Below are 22,195 nucleotides of genomic sequence, written 5' to 3'. Positions count from 1 at the left end.
AGGAAGACAGTTTTTAATTAAGGAATTAGCCTTAATTTTTGTAGGCTTAGTGTAGATCTGGAGAAATGCTCAGGCTTAAGCTGCTGTATTGCATAGAGAATCAAGTCTCTCTTTTTCAGATCTCTGTGTTAACTGCCTAGGTATACAAGTTACCCCCTTAAGAATCAGCTAATAGAGCTGCTGCTACTTGTAAAGTGAAAACCAAGTGGGAGTATGAGAGCTTTTCTCTGGCTGAGGTTCTGGAGCTACCTGATAGGTCTATCAGCCTCTGTAACGAAGAAAAACTGCTTCTGCTCTATTCTTTTTTTATGTCCCTTTCTCCACTCCCCACAAAGGAATATAGGAAGGCAGCATTGATGTCATGTAATGCCTGAACCACCAAGAGAAAACTCCTTCTTTTCTTTGATGTTGAAATTCTGCATCTGGGCACCTTTTTGTTTGTCATGTTAACAGGCAAAAAGCATTTTGATGGACATCTAGTGTTACCAAGATCCGTGCATATACAAGTGGTCCCAAAAGAAAGCTGTGTTACAATCACCTTCCTTGCCAAAAGGTTTAGCCCAAAAGTACACTTACTTTCTTCCTGAAGCAATGCCAAGCACTTAGAGTTCTCCTTGAAAGGAGGCCCAGATCCAACACACAGATATATTTTTCTCTGGAAAATCTGTATATGCTTTCTTTTCTCCCTTTATACTGTGCTTCTGGTAAATAACTAAGGTGATTGAGCCTGTCTGGTTTTAGAAGCTCCTTTTGGACTTGTCATGTGTTATACTCAGGTGTGCTGTAGTTTTCTCAAAATAGCATAATTAAAATCTGTTCTGTAATGCGTGTAAAGCGATGGATTGGGGGAGAAATGAAAGTTGAAGTCATGTCTTTTATGCTGCTGGTATATGCAAACTGCTGCCAGCTTTATTTTGCAACTTAATCACTAATATATTTTTGTGAGTTACTGTACTGTTAAAGCTGTCTTCCTGGGAGCCAGCTCGTTAGGTGGTGTTGCGCATAAAACCTTGGCTCTGGGAGCACACAGCCTTTTGACAGAGGATCTTTCAAACCTCAGGTGAGTGTTCATTGCTGCCTTACATTTTTCCTTTGTAATAATTTCAGAGAGACTTTGGGCAATCTGAGTTTTGCCCCAATTGATTCCTGGTCCCTTTCTGGCGGCTGGAGTTTTAAGGGTATGATCTGTACTTCCAACTTCAGCAAGACTCTGCCTACGGAGATCTAACTTCAAGAGTCTTTACTGTCCTGCAGTTTCACCAAGAGTCTTTATCTCTCTTGACAGCCATGACTGCTTAGATTTGGTACTCTGAGAGCTTGGTTTCTGCTTGAGGAAGATCCAGGCTTGTGATTTCATGAGTTCTGTTTTGATCTGTAGGTTTCTGGAGGTTGCTAATGCTACAGTTCTACTGAATGCCTGTAAGAATCATAGAATGGTTTGGGCCAGAAGGGATCTTAAAGATCGTCCAGTTCCAACTCTCCTGCCGTGGGCAGAGATGCCTCCCACTGGATCAGACTGCTCAAAGCTTCATCCAACCTGGCCTTGAACACCTCCAGGGATGGGGCATTTACAGCCTCTCTGGACAACTTGTTCCAGTGCCTCACCACCCTCACAGTAAAAATGTCTTCCTAATATCTAACCTAAACCTCAGTTTAAAACTGTTATCACTTGTCCTATCGGTACTCAACAAAAGCTCTACAAAACAAAAAAGCCAGTTCTCCAGTAAACAAAGATCTTGCAATATGCTGCTTCAGCAGACTGATGTGGTATCCTTGCTCTGCCTCCATTTTCTCTCTTTCCCTAAAGCAACTCTGGCTTTGAAAATAAGTGATGATTAAGAAATAATTATTTTTAATTCTGACCTGTCCTTTTATGCTGTCTATTTGTAGATATGTTTTAAAACTATGCTAGTTTCCCAGTCTAGACAAACCATTAATATTTAATAGCTATGTGTAGATGATGCAGTGAAGAGCTGAGGGTGGTAACAGAATGCAAGTATCTGATGTCCATACTTCAGAGCATGCACGATGTCTAGCTGTTAAACCACTTTAGATTGGTTTCATGACTACCGAGCTTGGCTGGAGAGTGTTTAGAGCAGTAGAGGTAGATGTAAACAAACTCCATCACTTGTACGTTCATTGCCTTGCAAATGGAGAATGTGTTGCAGAAGAAGATTGAAAAGGGAGATCTCCAGTGCTTTGAGGGGAAAGGACGTGACCAGGAGCTGTTTAAGAGCTTCCATTTTATTAAATTTGTCCTTGGTATTTTTATCTCTTAAATTTTCCTGAAATCATGAATTTTATCTGTGAAAACTGAAATGTGTAACAACGGAGGTTCCATTGCTTGCCTGAGGTATTTCTTTGGTAGAAGCAGCAAATGTGATGGAGCGCTCTTCTCTGCTACATATAACCTGATATTTGCTGCTCCCTCTAGATTTTTGGGCTTCTTAGGCTTTTTGCCAGAGGGATTTTAGTTTCCTTGAATTCAAAGTGTATTTTTGGTAATTTAATTTGTGCTAATGTGTCTTAGGAACATGAATCCTAATGAACATGAGGAATCAGTAACACTAACTAATCAGACCAGGTTCAGGCAGGCAGTGGCTCCTCTGGCTTTTCCAAGGCATTCAAATTCTTTCCTGTGATGTCCTTATTATGCTAATCTAACATGTTCTCGTTTGCTTCTGCTGCTACTCCGCATCCCCCAGAACTGCTGGTTCCATTTCTGCTTAATGCATCTTGTTTCTGATCTTCAGCATTTGCATGTTTAACATGTTTTGCTCTCAAAGAACGCACTGGCTTAGTGCTGAGTTATTTGCTCTCCTGCATAGCTGATCCACCATCAGATCTGCTTGCTCTTGAGATCAGGACGCTTAGGTAAAACTGCCAGATTCCTGAGATGTGAGGGAAAACAATTGATGCAGTCATCTATTTGTCATCGTCTTTGCTTCTGTTTTCCATTTTGGAATACTGAGCTTTCCTTTGCATGCTCTGCCTGCATTTGTGTCCCCCCTACTCGAATCTCTAATTATTTCAGGATCAGAACAACAACTAGACCATATGTAGTTTTTCTAGGCATTGCTAATATTAAACTGGGGAGGAAAAAAAATCATGCAGCTTTTTGAAAAACATTATACTTGTTCAAACCACCCAAGCAATAGAGCTCAGAAAATGCAGCCCTGTAGAGCAATGATGCCTTTCCAGTATAAATTCTTACTTGGAGTAAGGGAAAGCCACCTTCATTCTCAGGACATGGGACTTGCTTTGGTGCAAAATGAGAATCTCTTGCAGCATTAAAGATGTAATCTCAGTACCGTGTGCTGTTTGTCTAACACCGGTACAAGCTGGCTGAGATGCTTGATCTATTTAGCTGCTATGGAAATCAGTACATACCCAGCCAGAAAATGCATCCTTGCTTGCTGGCATGTTTCCTACATTTACATCAGTCTTTAAAAAGGAGAGACATATTGTAAGCTGCTCATCAGATCCCTGATGTCCCAGTTTAGCAGATGTAGTGATTGGCTAATTGTTAAAGATGCCATTTTTGGTGGGTGAGAGGAAGAGCATCAGTCAGGCTTCTAGCGATGAAGAGTTAGAATCAGCAGAGGTAAGAGCTCTTTAGTGGGAGTAACTAGATAAGGCTTGGATTAATTTGTCTGGAGAACAGAGAATTATGCTAAAGATTTTATAAATTCAGTTTATAAAATTAAACTATTTGTGTAATTTCTTTAGTAAAGATCAATGTAGTGTAATGACTGTGCAGCATAGAAATATCCCGATCTCCGTGCTGTGTTGCTGTGTCCCTGCAGTACCACAGTTTTTAGCAATTGAAACAAACAAAAAAAAAATCTACATGGAAAATGTCTAGAACTACCACGGATGCACTTTAAGCATAGAGAGATTACGGCAAGCTTATGTTCTTATAACTGTGCTTGTAATTGTGACTTAGCATGTTTGATATAAGCAGTCTGAACAAAGCAGGCAAAGCAAAGCCCAGGACTGTGGTCTTGCATTTTGCAAAAATGCTCCTCAGTCTGCAGACATCAAAGAGAGCAAAATAGAAAGAGAGCATGTGAAGCAAAATACTGGCTTTTGAGAACGTTGGGAAAAGCTTGTGTAGTCTCCATGCCTTGATTAGTACATAGAGGGAAAATTAGGTAAGTGCTGCTGTAGTAGCTTGTAAAACAGTATCTGTAGGCAAAGTGATGGGTAAGTGGTAGATGTAAAAGAATAAAATTCAGTATTATAAAAAGAATAATAAAATTCAGCAGTAACTAGGTTGGTGATATTCTTAGTTGAGGGAGCGAGGAGTTGTGTGATCGGTAAATGCACAAACATATCAGTTTTTTTTCAGGCTCCTGGTATTAGAAATAAGAAGTAGAGGAACCAGAGCTGCTGGTGCAGAACATGAAACTGGAGATTATAGGGATAATGTCAATCTGCAAGAATAGTAGTCATGGTTTTAACCCACATTCAAGATTATGTGTGGTTCAGATATGGTAGATGTAAAAGGTGATAGGCTGTATTGTATGCAGCAGACTGTAAATAAGAAAGAAGAACGATACTGATAATGTAGAATCTGTTTCTGGTCAAAATTGCTGTGGGGAAGAATGGTAAAAAAGGTCCCAGAGGGAGTACTGCGAGTCTCCTGTAATCCCTCATAGTATTGGATTCAGATACAACTTTGAGACTCCGAAATTGTATTATTCCCAGTACCATTAGGGAGATAAATATTGGTATGAAAAACTTCAGTTTCTCAGATACAGCTTGAAGAACAAATGCTGCTAATAATAATAGGGTCAAAAGATTTCTGAACTGTAGCATCATCACCTCTTGTTGAGACAGTGAGTGAATTCTTGGTGCTATCACTATTACAGGAAAACAAGCTGTTCAGGAGCCTCCATGTCCCCACCTTTGGATGGAGTGGTCGTGATACAAGCTTTGATACATGGCACAAAATGCTTAATTATGTCAGTGAATTGGATTGAAAACTTAGACTCAAATGTAGACATCTGTGGCTTTGGAGGTTTTTTGTTTTGTTTTTGTTGGTGACGTGCTGTGGGGTTTTGTTTTTTTTTGTGGGTTTTTTTTTTTTTTGTTAGAGGTATTTTGGAGACAAATTCTTAATGATATAAGTAAAGGGGAAAAAATTTGTAAGATGAAACTTCAGCCTGTCTGGAGGTGTAATCACCCTGTAAAGGCTGCTAGGGGCAAAAAGAGAATTTACAAAAGAGGATTTATCAACAGAGATTGCTGTGCCTTTAAAGTCAGTAGAGATAAAATGAGAACTGCCAAAAAATCAGGCTGAGTTAAACCTTGCAAATGTTGCTAAGGAAATGGATGACAGTTTCTCAAAAGACAATTAGAGAGGAAGATGTGGGGCTGCTGAGTGTTGAGGACAGGGTGGTTAATGAGGATGCTCTTGTGATCACAGAATTGAACAAATAATTTTTTGTTGCTGTTGAAGGTATAGTTGATCGTGGGAGCAAGGGCAAGATGGGTAACGGGCATGAACCTGCTGCAGAAGCAACTGCATTGGATATTTCAAAGCCCCTAGTACATGCAGGCTGGGCTGTGGAACAGGGATGCCTGGGAAGGAGTGATACCTATTCCTGAAAGCAAAAGAACCGGTTCATGAAGTTTCAGATCTGATGCAAGTTTTAATCTGTGAAATCAGGAGTGCTATCATATGTTTGGAGAACAGGAAGCATAATAGCCCTATTGGTGGTAGTGGGTGATTAGGGTTGTTCCATATCAGCCTATTTGGTTTTTAGATAATCAGTTTTCTTAACTTGATAACGTGCATTTTTCTTAATGGGATGACGTGTTTTACTGTAGATGGGTCCTGTGGCATCTGATGTGGTGCTACAGAGGAAGATACTAATATGGCTAGAAAAGATGCAGTTTAGTGCTGGAGTTGTGAAACAGATTAGAACCTAACAGTGTTGTTCTGGGAAGCGTCTTTTAAAAAATAAAAAACAGACAAACAGGCCAGATCAGGTGCAAGAAAGGGCTTCTAGAGACTGGGGAATAGCAAACCTGTCATGTGAGGAAATACTGGAACAGCTGCTTGTTTAAAGGGATAGAGAAGGGGATATATCAGGGAAGTTAATTGAAAAGGAAAGAGAAAGTATGGTTAGGCCAGAGGATGGTACTGGCACATGAACAAAGGACAAACAAATTGCTTAGGAGTAATGTAAAGCTGGAGACAAACAGGGTTCTCAGCTGCTGGGGAGTCCTGTTCTAGAGCAGGCTTTTGGCCAGGGTAGTGTAGCTGCAGAACCCAGTTCTACAATGTAGCTTGGTAAATTTTTAGGAAAAGATTAGATGACATTGTATGATAGCAATTGATCTCATTCTGTGTGCCAGGAGGTCTACTCCAGTATTAATATTTTTGTAATTTAAAAATGATTCATATATGTAAGCATTTGCAGAAACAAGGCTGTGATTTTATAACAGCTACCTAACTTGTGTTACTGGAAATGCATGTGCATAGCAGGTTATATGGTAATGTGGTTTGCCTTTATCTCGGAATAAAATTATGGAGTGCAGCGCCATCTCCCATTTGAGTAATATTGGTTGCAAGTCAATGTGCAGCAGTAAACCAGGCATTATGGCCAGCCCTGCAGAAAATTGAGTAGTTTATTGCCAGCCAATAAAGTCTGTTTAGTCCTGCTGTATCCATCTCAGCACTTACAAGTTTAAAGCTAGTATTTCTTATTTTGTCTGCAGTGGGACACAGGAGGGGTGGTGCTTTGTTACTGAAGTGTCACCAAAGTATCTAAATGCTGATTAGGGCAGGGTACTTAAATCTGCATCTAAAACTTTAAAGCATAGCAGTTCTATCTGGATCTGTAGTTAAAACAACAGAGGAGCTTAGGTGATGCTCCCCCTCCTTGTTTTGTTTTGCCCATTTGATGGTTATTTATAGGTCGTAAGATATCTGCACTAGGATTTGGAAACATTTTATTCCCCTGAGGCCTGGTTGGAAATGACAAGAATTGGATTGTGAAATAAATGTAAGACTTAAACTTAGTTAGGGATTTGGTTTTAAAACCTGGGGCAGTAATATGGAGTAGCAAAACCAGGCTGTGGAAAAAAACCTGAGTTTTTATAAATTAATGCCTTTTCATAAAAAGATGTTATTTGAGATACTAAATTGCCTGAGTGCATAGTAATAAGCTATGCAAAAGAATGAAGGGCAGGCACCAATTAAACACCTTGTTACAGAAAGGAGAAGGGGAAAAAAAAAAAGGTGCTGGCTTTTCAGAGGAAACCAGATACCATCTGTGCCCCAGAGCGGGGCTGGCAGGGAGGGTGCTGAGAGGCAGCCAAACAACCCTCTGAAGGTGAGGAGGAGGCATGATATGAGCTCCAGAAGGCTGGACTGGGTCTGGGGCAAAATAAACTGGTCAAGGGCAGAAGGAGATGGAAGGTCATTGTGGGAACCTCATGTTTTTTCCCCTGTGAAGAGATCTAGAGGCATAGCTGCTTTCCCATTTATGGTCAATTAATTTCTCTCTGTCCAAATCTTCACACAGAAACAATGGCTATAGAAAGTTTTAATTTTTTTTAGAAGTCGAAAATGTCATGCTTTATACTCCCCAAATTGGCCATGCTCTTTTTGTGAGGAAGAAGCGGCCCTGTTGCCCTCGGAAAGATGATGAGAGTGGGCGGCAGCTGCCATAACCACTCACCCGGGCTCGTAGCTGTCCTTTTCTAAGGCATCTCGGAAAGCAAGGGCAGTGGGAGCCAAGGACAAGCCAAGAGCTGTCCTGCCAGGCTTGGCTGGGTCAGAGGGCTGCCAATTAGGCACATGCTACCTAAATCACAAATTGCCACACATGCAAATTTTGATAGATAATGATCCATGTATTTAATCTCTGGGGGGGGGGGGAATCTTGAAGTTTAACTCTTTCTGAGGGGGAGGGAATTATCAGTAACAAGGGAAAGGCAGCTACCCTAGAGCTAGTCTGGGGGAAGTGTTTAGTGGTGCATAGCAGCACTGCAGAAGAGCTAAAAGTTTAAAAATGAAAACGAAAATTTTAAGTGCACCACTGTCTGCATTTCAGATGGAGGTAGGGCGAAGTTTGGATTGTCCTTGTTGGGTTTGATCACTGTAACATCCTCATTTTTAAAACTTAAAAGGGAGCGGTTTTATCACTGCTTTTCTTTGGAGAATGGTGGGAGTTGTATGTGTTTTGGGGCTGTTAACTCTTTAGGAGCCTTGGGGTTTGGACTGGTGTCATCCTGGTGTGGTTTGGCATTCTGGTGTGTGAAACTGGTGTCTTCTAAGAATCAGCGTTGGGGTCTTTAGTGTCTCGTAACGCACATAGCATTCTAGGCCAGTGAGGTGAGCCTGCCTGCCTCTGTCTGGGTAGCTCCCCATCTGTCCCTGTCGTTCAGGGAGCAGATTCCTCCTGGGAATGGGGAGGATGGGCTTTCTAAAACGGGCACAACAACTGGCCCTGCCCAGCCTTGCCCCCTTCTCCCCACGGCTCACTCCCCTGCGGCAGAGTTAATCCCCCCTCCACTCTCAGTTTGACTGGAACAGCTGAGGGGGGCAACCTGCTGCCCCAAGCTGTGGTGATGGGGGCTGTCCTGGGACCCAGCTCCCCCCGCTAGCCCCGGTTCCGGCAGCTGTCCTTGCCCGCCTCAAGTGTGAAGAGAGGGAGAGGCGTTAAACGATATGGGCGCATACTCAGTTGTGAAAGAGATCCCTTCAGTCCGAGATATCAATGTGGTTTCTCCTCTCTCTCTCTCTCTCTCTCTCTCTCTCTCCCTCCCCGACCCCAAAGGGTTTTACCATGCTAATCCCAGCACCTGTCCCTGCCGAGGACAGCAAGAAGAGTATGGGGGTGGGGAAGGAACAGTCCCATATGTTTTTCCCTGTCCTGGATTGGGAGTGATCCCTCTGACGCACCTAGAGCCCAGAACATATGCTCTTTTCAGATCCTAAATGCTGTTTGCTTCCTCCCTTCCCTGGTGGTGGTGACTGTGAAGATCCTGTGTCCCCCTCTTCCTGGCAGTCACTCTGTTTGTTGCCCGGGAGTTGCAGGACGTTCCTCAGTCGAGGCTTGCAGGGCTGTTTTCAGTAGGGGATTTCTAATTTTAGGAGCCTCTGCTGCCTATGGTTGAGTGCTGCCTTGCTGGATCCCAGAAGAGAGGGGCTGAGCCGAGCCGAGCCAGGCAGCTCCTTTTTATTTTCAGCTGAGCTAGTGTCAACCTGAGTGGCTCCAGAGGCCTGAGCCAAGCACTGCGCAGGGCTGCCAGAGTCCTTCCCACAAGGCTGAAAGACAGAGATTCAGTTTTGAAGCTTCCAGTCCTGTGTCCATTTGGCCTTCAGCTGGAGAATCTTTGGCTATGTATGGTGTGTATTGTATGGATTACCAATACCCAGTCGTCCAGGTAAGCAAAAGGACAGTAGTGACTATAGAGTTTTGTGTGCTTTACATGTTCTTTGGGCAAAACTAGAGCTTATGTGCTGGTTTTGTAGAAGGACACTGCTTCCATGCTGAGCTCCTTGGCTTGTTTTATCTCAGGCCTTTGCAGCCCGGAGGCTCTGCAGAGAGCTTTGAGGCTCCTGCACACGAGCAATACCATTTGACACATTATCTCCAGGACTGTGCTGATTGAGACTTGTGTGTTTTGATTTGCCATTTTGGCTTTTTTTCCCAATTATTTTTTTGGGTTTGTTTTTGTGGTTTTTTTTTTTTTTTTTTTTTTTTGTAAGCACAATGCCGTGTGCTGCAAACTAGTCTGTTCTTGTGTGCCTTACTGCATTGTCTGGGCACATGTGACTTGTATGTGTGACTGCAGCCCGTCCCGCAGGGATGGCGAGCCACTGGGAACAGCTTTTCACCGATTTTCCTCCTCCCTCTTCTGAAGCCATCCACAAAATCTCGACAATGACTCGTTTGTCACCTTTTCACTTTTGGAGGTCCAGCAAGGATGTGTAGGGTGATAAGAATGGGTGAGTTTGGGAGCAGCGCTGTGGGCTGGGCAAAGCCTGTATTGCAGCCTGTGCTGGGGGAGGGGGCTATATTTGGAGCACACGTGAGATTTGCTGGCCCGGCGTCTGGAGTCTTGGAGAAGCCAGAGGCCGTGGGTCAGGCTCAAATACTTTTGGAGCCAAGTGAGAGATGATGTTCTCTGCACAGTCCTTGGCTATTCAGTGTCAGCATTCCTGTCCTCACAGGCACCAAATTTATCCAGAAAACGTGAAATGTAGACTGGTGGTTGAAGATTATCTATCCTGAGATATGTCAGATATCCACTAAAGAGTATTTTGTTAGGTTACCTTGTACTGGGGGTTTTATTACGCACATGAATAGAATCCACCAGCAGAAGTGTGTCTTTGGGTTGTTAAGATTTGTTCCTGATAAATTGGTTCTTTGCACTTGAAACTTTTTTTTTCTTCCCTCTGGCCTTGATCCAGCTGGCAGGTTTACTCCATCTAAACTTGAGCCAGCACAGAAATGCAGGTACTGGGATGTTAAAATTGAAGGCTGTGCTTTCTTTCCGCCCTAGCAGCAATAGGGAATAATAAGCTTAGCAAAAGAAAAAGGAAGACAAGCCCTGAAAGTTGCTGAAAGCAGAGTACTTGTGGCTTTCTCCCCTCTCTCCATTTTCCCCAGTCCTGTGTATGCGTAGACGGCTTAGTAAAACTAGAGGTTAGTTCTTCACTTGTGCTCTCACCAGTGTGATTTCTGTGGCCTTGCCCCATCGTCTGCTGCTTAAATGTCCTTCTTATTTTCCATTAGGTTTTGAATGATAGGAGCTAACCAAAAATGATCATGTACATCTGTGTGAACACAGAAGAGAACATAAAAGTGGCACAGACATGTGCAGGTGGGAGCAAGGAGCTTTGCCTGGCATGGTGAGGATGATAAGCTGTACCGTGGCACTGCAAAGGCAGACTAGTTAAATTTGCCCATAGTTATTTCAGAATGCTACTTCTGCAGCACGGTAATGAAGTGTCAACGCATATGTGCCTGTGATGCACAAGAAATCATGAGAACTCATAAGTACTGGCATCTAGAGCCATTCTGAATATGTTGGGTTTTGAATAAATGCAGTAAGTAGGAAGGGATGATCTCATGGCTTTGAGCTGTGTGTTCTTCAGGCTTCCGGCAGTCAGCTCTACTCGTGCTTCTCTTGTTTTCAACAGCATGTTCTGCAATTTGAGTCTTTCATTTTCCTCATCAGAGGGTGGCAAATGGCAATGATAAGCTGGGCAATGGTTCCATGGTTTGCACGTAGGAGAAGCTAAATGCTTCGCTTTCTTCACTTGGTGAAAACTTCTGAACCTCCAGCCCTTGATGAGGAAAGGCGAGTCAGTCGCATGATTTTATGGATTAATTTTATCAGTCTTGTTCATTATCAGGTGTTGCTTTATCCGCTCCAATAGAGCCCAAAACAACAAAGACCTCGAGTGTTACCAAATCTGATCATGTTATCCGTGGTATTCCTGAAGCTTTTGAAACTCTGTAGCAGGTGTTCATTACAGATGTTTTGGGGTGCTATTACAGGTGTTGCAGACTTGCACATCTTGTTGGTCAGGCACATCTGTTGGAAAACGGAGGATTTCTTTCACTAAATAGGAGCAAAAGTGAACACATTCCAAGCATGAGGGTGGAGATGCTTTCTGGCCTACAGTGGAGATGAAAGAGGGAGACCAGCAGAGGACCGTACTGAAGGGAATTCCTACACTGCTGGCACATGAGCAAAGCAGTTGTACCAACAGGGCGGTGGGAGGCAATGCAAGTAAGGTTTCAGTGCGCAGTTGGGCACTTCTTTTCCCTTGAAGATTCTTTTTGATGGAAAATATTTCTAGAGGTTCTTAAGGTGAAGCCAAAATGGATTAGAAATTATACTGTCCCAGTGAACAGTGGTGGGATGACAGTAGTGTGATGTTTCTTTGTCCTGAATGTCTGTGCCCTGGATCTGGGACAAGAAGTCACTGTTCTGTGGCACAGAGGAGACTGAGTGGATGCAGCGGTGAGGTGGGGAGAATAAGGAGATTATCCTGAGTGATTTGCTAAGGTTTGGCGATTGAGATGCATGTTGCTGAAACCTTGTGCTTTGTCATGTCATAGAAAACTATGTTTTCTGCTGCTTTGAAATGGAACTTACACCTGACCCAAAATCATGCTCCAAGATCTCAGGTTTGTCATAGGGGAGAATGAAAAAATCCAATGCTTTCTCTGGTTTCACAATATTGCCTATAAACTTGTAGTATCGTAAGATAAAAGTTAGCAGAGGATGACGTAACTCAGAAAAACGTGGACTCTGACTCAGAGCCCTCTGGCCTGCAGCCGTGGAGGCTGGCTCCTTCCCAGCTGACCCCACACCACGGCTGGCTGGTCACACAGGGCGGCTGGCCCGTGGCTCTCTGCTTCCATGCTCTGGTGGGATGTAAGGGCTTGCCGGTGTCTTGGTCTCAGGCCTGTCACGCCAAAGGAGTGAACTGGGTTGGGATGTGTATTCCCGCTGGCCTTCTACTGCATTAGGAGAGAAAAAGGAGAGAGGGAGCCAGAGGTCAGTTTGGAGTGAGTGGTGAAACTGGGAAGCGGAAGAGCAGTGTGGGTCAGCATGGGCTGCCTGGACAGCAGTGCAGTAGCAGAAGCCCATGAAGAAAACCAGGAGGTTGTTTGGCGTTTTCTTTTTTTTAAGTGCAAATTGTAACGGCATATTTGCGCAAAAGGGAACACATGAGGATGCAAGGTGTTACTGCACCGTAATTTGGCTTTTCTGCTGCAGAAGCCTGGGGAGTCCCTTGAGTACCAGGTGTCAAGAAGAGAGACATCAGAGGGGCAACTTGGCTGAGCTGGTTTTATCCTTGTATCAAGTTTGCTGGAGCATCAGTACAGTCTTCTTGTCTAATTGAGGGATTGGCAGGCCTGTGCTCAGCCCCATCCATGGGTGCAATGTTGGAAAGAATCAATTAGAGCCTCTCAGATCCCGTAAGACAAATGGGGTAGCAGCCCATCGGTCTGTTTTACGGGGTCACCGTGAGAACAAACGCTACCAACCGCGGTGCGCTCAGGTGTTACAGGCCAGATGCTTACTGAAGATAAATGAGAGGTGGGGGGGAAAGCGAGCTGGGAAGGAGTCCAGCAGTCTCCAGTTTTTTATGATGAAAGAAATGCAGCTCCTGGCATGGATACTGCTTCCGGTTCATCCACCGCACGGTATCACCCATGCGTTCTCCCCTTTGTGGCAGGAGGGAGAGTCGTGCCAAAGTGACAGCATCCTCCCCTGCATCCTCCCGCTGGGAGATGCTCTCTGCAGCCTGGCCTCGGGAGGTCCTGCCGGGGAGACGCCCGGCCGCTGGGAAGGGATGCTTGCAGTGCGGGACAACGAGCCCCTGGGGTCCCGCGGGGCCACCTTGGCTTTTCTTTACAGTTTGGACCAAAACGGAGCAGTTTGGTTGCCGGGCCGGGGGGGGAGCGGCGTGGCCGGGCGGTGCGGGGCGAGGCGGGGGCGGTCCCGGCTCGCATTAATTACCTTCGGCATTCGGGGCGGGGCTTCCCGCAGCCATCTGGCTCCGCCGGGGGGGCGGCGGGGGAGCGGCGGCCGGCAGGGAGGAAGGGAAGAAAGGGAGGAACACGGGAGAAGAAAGGGAGGAAAAAGGGCTCGGGGGGGCACCGCGCCGGCGAGGCAGCGCAGCGCAGGCACCCACTGCCCTCCACGGGGCTGCTGCTTTTTTTTTTTTTTATTTCGTTTATGTATTATCGCTTTTTTTATTATTTTATTTTTTAATTTCTTCTTTATTTTTTCTTCTGTATTTTTTCCTCTCTTTTTTTTTTCTTTTATATTTTTTTCCCCCCCTCTCCCCTCCCTGCGGCCGGTCTCCCCCATTTTGGTTTATGGAGAAAAAGAAAATGGTAACTCAGGTAAGGCTGGGGGTGCCTCTGGGCGGAGGGGCTGCCCGCTCTCCCGGCTTTGTCTGCGCAGAGCGGGACTGCCCCGCCGGGAGGGAGGGAGGGAGGGACTCGGGCAGAGCGGGGTTCCCGCGGCTCCCCTGTCCGGAGCAGCCTCGCAGCGCTCCCCAGGGAGAAGAGGGGTACGGGTATCCCCGGCTCCCGAGGTTAGGCTGAACCCCCGTGCACCGCCCTAAACGCCTGCTAAGCACCGAGCCCGAAGGTAGACGTTGTCCCGGGCGTTTCTCCATCCGGTTACCGTGTCGGTGCTGGAGGCGCGAGGCTGCCCGTGCCTTCCCGGGGGAAAGTGGCTGACGTTTCCCGGGAGCGCAGTTTCCATCGCGTCTCTCCCTCCTGGCATGGGGGTTTTGGCCAAGCGGTGCTCGCCTTTTATGGCTGCTGCGATGGGTTTGGGTTTTTAAATGATTTTTCTTCTTTGGCACGGCATCTCCTGCCGCTGGAGAGGAGGGGGCGAAGGAGGAGGAGAGCGGCATCGCCGAGCTGGAATCCTTTGGAGTTGGGCATTATATAATGCCCCGCAGTGCCTTGCGGAGCTGGAAGCCTTTGGGGGGATATTCCCAAAGGGGGTAGAGGAAAGGACTCTCGTAGGGAACTTTTCTTCAAATCTGGGTTTCATAAGTGCAGGGGTTTTTTGTTTGTTATTGGGTTTTTTTTTTGGGTTTTTTTTTTGTGGAGCTTTGCAGTTTTTTACATTAGGTGCATACTGTCTTATTAGCTTTACTTAGCCCTGGCTGAAACCCCCAGATCCTGCCTGTCCCACTGCAAGGGGCAGCGCTTTTGCGGGTGCCTGGCTCAGGATGAATCTGCTGCAAGAAGTGGCACCAGCTTTGACCCTTTCTATTTCTTGTCTTGCCTTGATTGTCGGTGGCAGAAAAATAGGTCTCTGTCCACTCCTAAGGTATTTTTCCTGGCTCCCAAGCCCCACCTTCTTCTTCTGCCATTTAGTCCCTTCCATTACTGATTCCTTTTTATCTGGACCAAGGCTTTCTGTTTTGAGATGGAAGAGCTTGGCAGAAATCTCCTGAGGCTTTCTGTACCTATATTTAGTTCAGTGAATGCTGCTGAAAAGCTGTATCTCTGCAGTCAGGATCCATTTGTGTATTGCTGCATGCTCGGAGCGTGGCCGGTTAACTGGAGGTGAATGCCTCTGAGCTACAGACCAGCCTGTGCACGTTTTGGAGAGTTGTTCTGCACAGCCTTGTATTGCAATGTGCTCTCGGCCACAACTGTTACGCTCAGAGCCTGTGTCAGCACAGCGCAGAAGGGTGCCTGGTTCACCAGTACAGAAGCGCGTGTAGTTTGTGCATGCCGAGGACTGAGCGCCCTGAAGCACAACCTGGTTGACTGGGCGACGTGCGGAGCTGGGAAGGATGGGATTCTGCTGGAGCATGGGCTGAAAAAGGGGCACGTATAAACTTGTTTAAAGATTTGGAATATCCTAATAGACTTCAGGGAAATCTGTCTTCCATGGAAATTGTTAGTTTTCAGACATGGGAAAGGAGGCATCAAGACCGTGCGTTATTAGTACTGGCTGACCTTGAATTATGACTCTCTTAAGAATATGTACTATCTAGGATAGGTTTTCAGGATTTGTGCTGCATATTTGTATGCTAATGTTGAAGAAGATTCACGTTAAAATAACTAGTAGGTTAGGAGAGCTTGGACTGTCTTGATTGGGTCTCCCAGTGAATGACTGATAACCCTTTTATATGGAGTTAAGGAAGAGAGCGAAGGTGAGTTCAGCTGTAGCATAGTGCTGCTTCTTGCTGTGGGAGCTTTTGGCTCACTGAGCTGGTCCTTAGCGGTACTTCACTGCAGGTTTGGCTAAGTGTGAGGCTGAAGGGATATGGCATGTCCAGGACGATATCCCCAGCCATGTTATTCTCATTCTGTAGTACTGTTTGAACCAGTAGAGTGGCCTTAATCACAACATGTGAATGTATTTCACTGGGGCTCTGTCTCATTTATGAAGTCAGTGTTGTTGGTATGTTAAGCTGGCAATTGCCACTGAACAAAATCAACATTGTTACCATCTCTTGCTCAGTTTGGTTCACTCTTCAGACAATATTGCCCGCCTGGTCTGTGTTCTGTTGTGTTTTAGGGAGCAGGCTTGCCCATCTTCCTTGGAAATCTGGGAGGCTAGCTTCTGTGTAGACATGAGGGCTGGAAAAACAAAATAACGTGAGTATGTGGGGTGGGAAGACTAGAAATGGTGATGGGAAGAAATAGGAGATACTGGAAGATAGAAACATGCTTGAAAGAGAGAGCAACCCAAAATTGTTAATGAGAGTGAAGCTCAGATTCATTAACAGAAAGTACCTTATCCCCCTTAATCCTAAATCAGTGAAAATGAGTGTTAAACGAGGCCCAGTACATCATGTGCTAATTGCAGATAAAAGAGAGAGTCTTGGGTGGATGGGAATTTTATGCTAAAAGGCTTTTTCTCTGTGCCGTGCATGGTGAGATTGCTGGCTTGCGTGGAGCACAAAGCCCTCCCTTTCTTGGACAGCCCAGTGCCTTGCTGGCGTTTTCCTCCGAATCTGTTTCCCATCAGGGCTGGGAGAGGGGGAAGGTGTCGAGCATCTCAGAGAGTGGGAAGGGAGCTGCTGCCTCCTTAAAGAGTCCCACCAGCCCATGTGGCAGCCGGCAGCGCTGAGCGAGCATGTGTGTGTGCGTGTATGTATGTATGCCTGCCTTTGTAATGAATCACCCCGCCATTGTCTGCTCCCCTCCCTGCTGCCAGCCACTGAGCCTTTCACCTGGGTTGCTGCCTGCCAGTGGGCCTTCTTCCAAGATGGGAAGAGGAGGAGGAGGAAGAAGGTTTGCTTGCAGTAATTAAAGCCAAACTGGGGAAAGCTGCTATCTTCTGACTGCAGCACCCAATTTTCCCTCTTTCTGCCTTGAGTTCCCATCTTTTGATGTGGGTGTAGGCAGGAACATCTAAGGGGTCCCCTTTTGTGCAGCTGTAGGATCACCGGTCTCCATTTTGTGGCACCATTTGAAGTGTCTTTGCTGTCCTGCTTGCCAGCTTGCCCCCTGTTGTCCCCCCAGCACCCCTCGGAGGCTCCAGCCAGCACCGTTTATCTTGGCACGTGTTTGACTTGCTATGCTCTGCCCAGGGCTCAGGGAGGTGGTGGCGTTTGCGGCTTTGAGACTAATTTATGTCCTTGTTAAAATGAACCAGCAAGCAGCCTCATTTTTTCCAGAGGTTTTCTTCCCTTTCCCTTCCCCCTTCCATAACCCTTTCCCTCCCAGACCTCTTGTGTAGCGGTGAGACAACCTTGTGCAGCCAAAAGTTGCTCAGTCAATCAGTGATTTTTTTTCTTTTTAATTAAAAAAAAAAAACCCAAAACCCAAATGCAGAGCTCCTTAAATGGACATCTTATTTAAATCAGAGCAGCGGCTGACTCATTAAAGGCTTCTCTGTCTCCTTGTCGTTCCTCTGCCTCCTTCCCTTTCCCTATCTTTCTCTATCTCCCGTGACAGTAATGGTATGATAAAACAGATCTTTGTTTGTGGTCCATGTTGGGATCGTGCAGGGGATGCATATTCAGAGGTGTCGGGGGGGGAGGAAAAGAGGAGATGAGGAGCCCCATTGCGACAGCCACCTTGTTCTAACTAAAAATGTACAATGCCTCCCATTATAGGAAACCGTCCTTCTTTGTTTGAACTGTCTGCAAGGGAGACCGAGTCCCGAAACAGCCTTGCTCCTGCTGTCCTCTTACGTCCCCTTTAGGATCCGTTTCCCTCTAGGCAAGCTGGATGCTCAGGAGTTCCCCTGTCCCCCTAAAAGAAATAATTAAAAAAAAAATTTTTTTTCTATGCCTACTGGAAGGCTCCCCCCCTTTTTTTTTTCTCTCTGACTTCTTTTAGCAGCTACCACTATTTCCCTGTCCCCTTTCTTTGCTTTGAGGATTGCATCTCTCTTTCCTTTTGGGCCAAGAGTCCCTGCTGTTGCTCCTCAGTTTGGTGTTACTCTTGCGAACTTGCATGAGGTGTCTGAAGGAGATTGCTCTCTTTGTCCATAGCCTTGTGCTCGTCCCCCGTCTTTGCCATTCAAAAAGCAGTGCTTGTTTATTTGGTACCTGACTCTGTGCCTATGCCAGTCCTGTAGTTTTTGCTTCCCTTTTACTGTTTGTTGCAGGACTCTGGATTAATGCTGCCAGATATTGAGTCAGCAGCAGAGGTTTGTAGGAGAGAAGTCCTGGCCAGTCACTTTTCCAGGAGAATCTCCCCTGGGAATTGAAAGATGGATCTGCAGCTCCCTTTCCCTGGTGTAAGGACGTGGTTGTTTGAGGTGGGCCTACGGGTTGTGTCTGTAACTCTTGTGATACTTAGAGATTTAGCTGCTGGTTGAGAAGGGTGTATTCTTAAGGGCTTAAGAATCGAAAGGATCTATCAGAACCCAGTGAGTGGTGGGTTTTTTTTTTTTTTTTTTTTTGAAGTCCTCTGTTTTCCTTACCACCTTTCCTGAACACTTTCGGCTCCTCTGTTGGTGTAGAAGCAAACCGCTGTAGGCGCTTGCAGAGCAGCCTTGGGATGGCAGAAGCTGCATTCAACGTTGTCTAGGCAGGATGGAAATGTAAAAGGGAACTTGATACGGCAATGCCATTTCCGTAATTCACTGTCCTAGAAATAACCTCATTGCTCCCTAATGCATTTCCTCCGCAGGTGACTAGGTAGCTAATCCCCGAGCACCTGGGAATTGAGAAATGAAGATGCCTAAGTTTGCCACAGTGATACTGAGATGGCAAGGCTGTGTAAATTTAATATCCTGTTTTATTGTTATTTTAAGAACTATTAGTTTGTGAAGTATCTGAATTAGTGAAAAGGTTGTAGTGAGCTACCGAGAAATACTAAAAATTGAAGGTTAAGGAGAAGGGAAGCCCTTAAACCCAGCAATGTCTTTCCTTGCAGGCTATTAATTCATGATGGCTCCATTGCACTTAATTAGTATTGACCAGCCTTCTACTATAAAATTCTAACACTGTCGGGAAAGGGGGCTGTGGTCTAGTGGAAGGGCTGATTTTGTTTTTCACTTGGATTCTGGTCTAATTAACTGCTTCAGGTAAAATGCTTGATGTTTCTGTTTTAGGTACCTTTTCAGCAGATGATGTGTGCAGTTAGTTGCCCCTTTGTAATGAGTTCCTGAACCTGTGTCTCCCAGCTGCGAAGTCCTAGAATTCACTAAGAGGCATCCCTTGGAGGACTGAGTATCAGGGAGGAGGTGGATAATTTGCCTCTGTCTGCTTTCAAGTATTATTTATGAGGATATAGTCAAGTATTTGTTCCTATTTGACGGGTTCCCTGGAATTAGAGTACAGAAACGTTAACTTTCCTACCAGAAGTATTTTGGCTTGCTCCTGTAGAGTTATTTACGATCCTGTGCTCTGCACGATGTTTTTTTGCTAGGCTGTTGGAGGTTGTGCTATGACCACTGAGGACTGAAGATGTATAGGCTGGTTTTATAGGGTTTGCAGAAGTTAGAGCAATTAATGCTTAACTGAAAGCTTTTTGGAAAAAAAAAAAAGAAGAGTGTGCTTTGCCTATATAAAAGAAAATGGGACAAATGCTGGGCCTGTTGAACAGTGTGCTTTGTTTAAAATATCCAATATTATTCACAAGCTGAATTGAGAGTTATCAAGATGGTAATGGGAAGGCACTTCAATTCTGGGGCATTTCCATATTTTAAGCTGGGAAAGAAACCTTCATTTGTTCTCTTTATTTCTTTGTCTATTTATGGTAGTCTTTAATCAGATGATTGCATGCTATTTTTTTCCACAAGAAAGGAAAGGAAAACCAGACAACCCTCCACCCGTCCCTGTCGGCTCCAGTATATGTGGCACCACGATGACCTCTGCGAGTATCAGCAGAAGAGTTGGCCATCACAGATGCATCCCACAGACCTCTGCCGCTTTACACTGAGTGTGTAATTAGCGATCATTTTCTGTGCAGGCCAGCTTGATCTGTGTTGCCCGGTTGGTTTTGTGTATTTGCTGACGACAGAGAAATGGTGACTTTTCACAATATTGGGCTCTGATTTAGGCTCTGGGAGTGTACACTAGTAGGCGTATTTTCCCCTCTCTGTCATATTTGCATGAGCACTCCTGTCTTGCCTCTGCCATCCATCGTGGATGGATGGATGGGTCTTCTTCCTCTCACTGTCTCCTCATGATCCACGGTCAGTAGCTTGTCCTGTACAGGTACATGTGCATGCTGTCCCTGTCTCCATTCCTCTTCAGTTATGTGTCATCCTCTTATGGCACACTGATTTACCTTGATTGTTTCAGTTCTTTCTCAGCTAATTAAGGCCTGCTTATTCTTGGGGAGTAACCTGACTTGAAAACATTTCTGATACTACTGCCAGCCATTACAATCCAAGTCCTTTTGTTTCTTAGCATTGCTGAGTCTCTTCTAATATTTAATGTAAAGCTTGTCACCATTTGTTCTTTCCATGATAAATATGAAGAATGGATTGGTTCTTCCCTTTTCAGCAGATTTTACATACTGGCTTTTTTTTTCTTTCTTTTTAGCCGTTTTGGACCATCATTTATGGCTTAAGTAGTGGATTTTGTTGATAAAATGCCAGACAAGGACTGTAGTTTTTTTGTAGTTTTGTTACAATGTTGGTCAGATTTTGGTGCCTTTTTAGTATGGTTTCTCAATGTAGATCACTGAAATGCAAATTCTCTGTTAAATACAAAGTCCTTATAGGCTTTTCAGACTGCATGTGTGGTGTTTTTTCCTTCCTCTCACAATCATAAACAAGACAAAGTATTCCCCCTACTTCTTTCTCGAGTTGAATCGATATGGCTAATGTAACAAAAAACCCAAAACCCTAGCAGCTCTGGTATCAAATGCAGGTATCATGAAAAAAATCCAGTTTGAATGGTTTCTCAGGATTATAAACAACTGAAAACAGGGTCTTGCAATGCGAAGTATCAGCCAGCCTGTCTCTACCTGCCTTGCCTGTAATGGGGAGACTCACACTGAGTAGACTCTAAATACCTAACTGGAATTGGACTCTATAAGTAGCCTATAATCTTAGGGTGCATAGAGACTCCAAAAATGTCCAAGTAATTGCAAGGGTAATCTTCTATCTGCTGCTGAAGGCTGCCCTCAGGCTGGGAATCTTGAGTCCATTTAAAACCCTCTGAACTGTCCTCCTGGTTATCCTGCTTAAAATTCATAGTCTCTGCAGTTGTGGTCCTGTGGAGTTTAGGATTTCTGTGTGCTTTATAAGTACTGGTCTTGCAGAGCTATCTGACTTGGAGGGCATATTTGACTTTCAGATAATTGCTTTTGATTAACCAAGATTTAGATAATCAGAGTTTGACCTATGCAGTGCATAGATCATCATTCACCTATTGGGTCGCACTGAGGTTCTTTATCTGAAGCCTGTGCTCTCCCACCAGTCCTAATAGCAAAGCCTGCTTTAAATTACTTAAAAAGACTGATTTAAAAATGCCTTGGAGAGGAGTTCAGATTTCTTGGATAGTACTAGTCCTCCATTGTCTCCTTTGTACCCTCCATGAAGAGTGAAGCCCTTAATTTGATTTGTTGTTCTTTGTAGCTTTTCTTATTCTTGCTATTGCAGCATATGAAAGGAGGTTATCAAAACTGAACAGTTTTGCAAAGTGCTTAGGAAAATTAGGGAGCAGGACTAAGAAAGGCTTTTGTTTTCCAGCCTCTGTCCTTTCCTGCTTTGTAAAACGTGGTTGAGATAAACAAGGCAGTAGAGCAAAGGATTTCAGAATTTCAACAGGCGGAGTTTTAAATCCATGTTATCTTACAAAGGATCCTTCCAACATGAATCAGGAGCTGGAAGAGGAAGAGTGTGGTAGTTTGGTGAAATTAGTGAATTAGTCAGTTTGACAATTGGTTGAACTATAAGGTATTGTGGTATGTTAGCTTTCCTTTGTGTTTAAATATTTGAGGCAGTTAGTTTGCTTCAACTTTTCTCCTTGCTTTTCTTTGTGTGTGTGATGAAGCTGCTTAATGTTATATTTGCTTTGCAAAACCTTTCTCTGGTCTGCCTCCACCCTGCTCGAAGTTGAGGCTCTCTTCTGTGTTGAAGCAGTGGGAAAGGGAGGAAAAGTACTTCTAGGAGTCTTTTTTTGTAAGTTTGCTTTGAGACAAGGAGGAAGAGTGTTGATCGTTTTTTGGGGTCAGTTTAGACGGTATGATGGAGCTGATCTCTGGACCTGTGGTAAAAAGCGTAGTGTGGTGAGAAACAAGTATGAGGAAGGTGA

General features: G+C 44.8%; 1 protein-coding gene across 29 annotated transcripts in view; it reads left to right on the top strand.

The window, feature by feature from the left end:
* Positions 1-22,195, top strand: part of RBFOX2 (RNA binding fox-1 homolog 2) — a 175,566-nt gene that overhangs the window by 75,328 nt on the left and 78,043 nt on the right. Inside the window, exon 1 of one of the 29 annotated variants that reach the window (XM_054078465.1) lies at positions 3,488-3,604. The exons of 26 other annotated variants lie outside the window; for them this stretch is intronic. In XM_054078465.1, coding sequence (XP_053934440.1) covers positions 3,533-3,604 — 72 coding nt within the window. In that variant the 5' untranslated portion in view covers positions 3,488-3,532. Of the gene's footprint in view, positions 1-3,487; positions 3,605-8,999; positions 9,406-13,748; positions 13,896-22,195 lie in introns of those variants that run through there. 2 more of the 29 variants (XM_054078709.1, XM_054078866.1) reach the window with 2 other exon arrangements.

The sequence above is a fragment of the Cuculus canorus genome, chromosome 1 (assembly GCF_017976375.1).
Source record: "Cuculus canorus isolate bCucCan1 chromosome 1, bCucCan1.pri, whole genome shotgun sequence".
NCBI lineage: Eukaryota > Metazoa > Chordata > Aves > Cuculiformes > Cuculidae > Cuculus > Cuculus canorus.
This window is presented reverse-complemented; position numbering and strand designations above follow the sequence as displayed.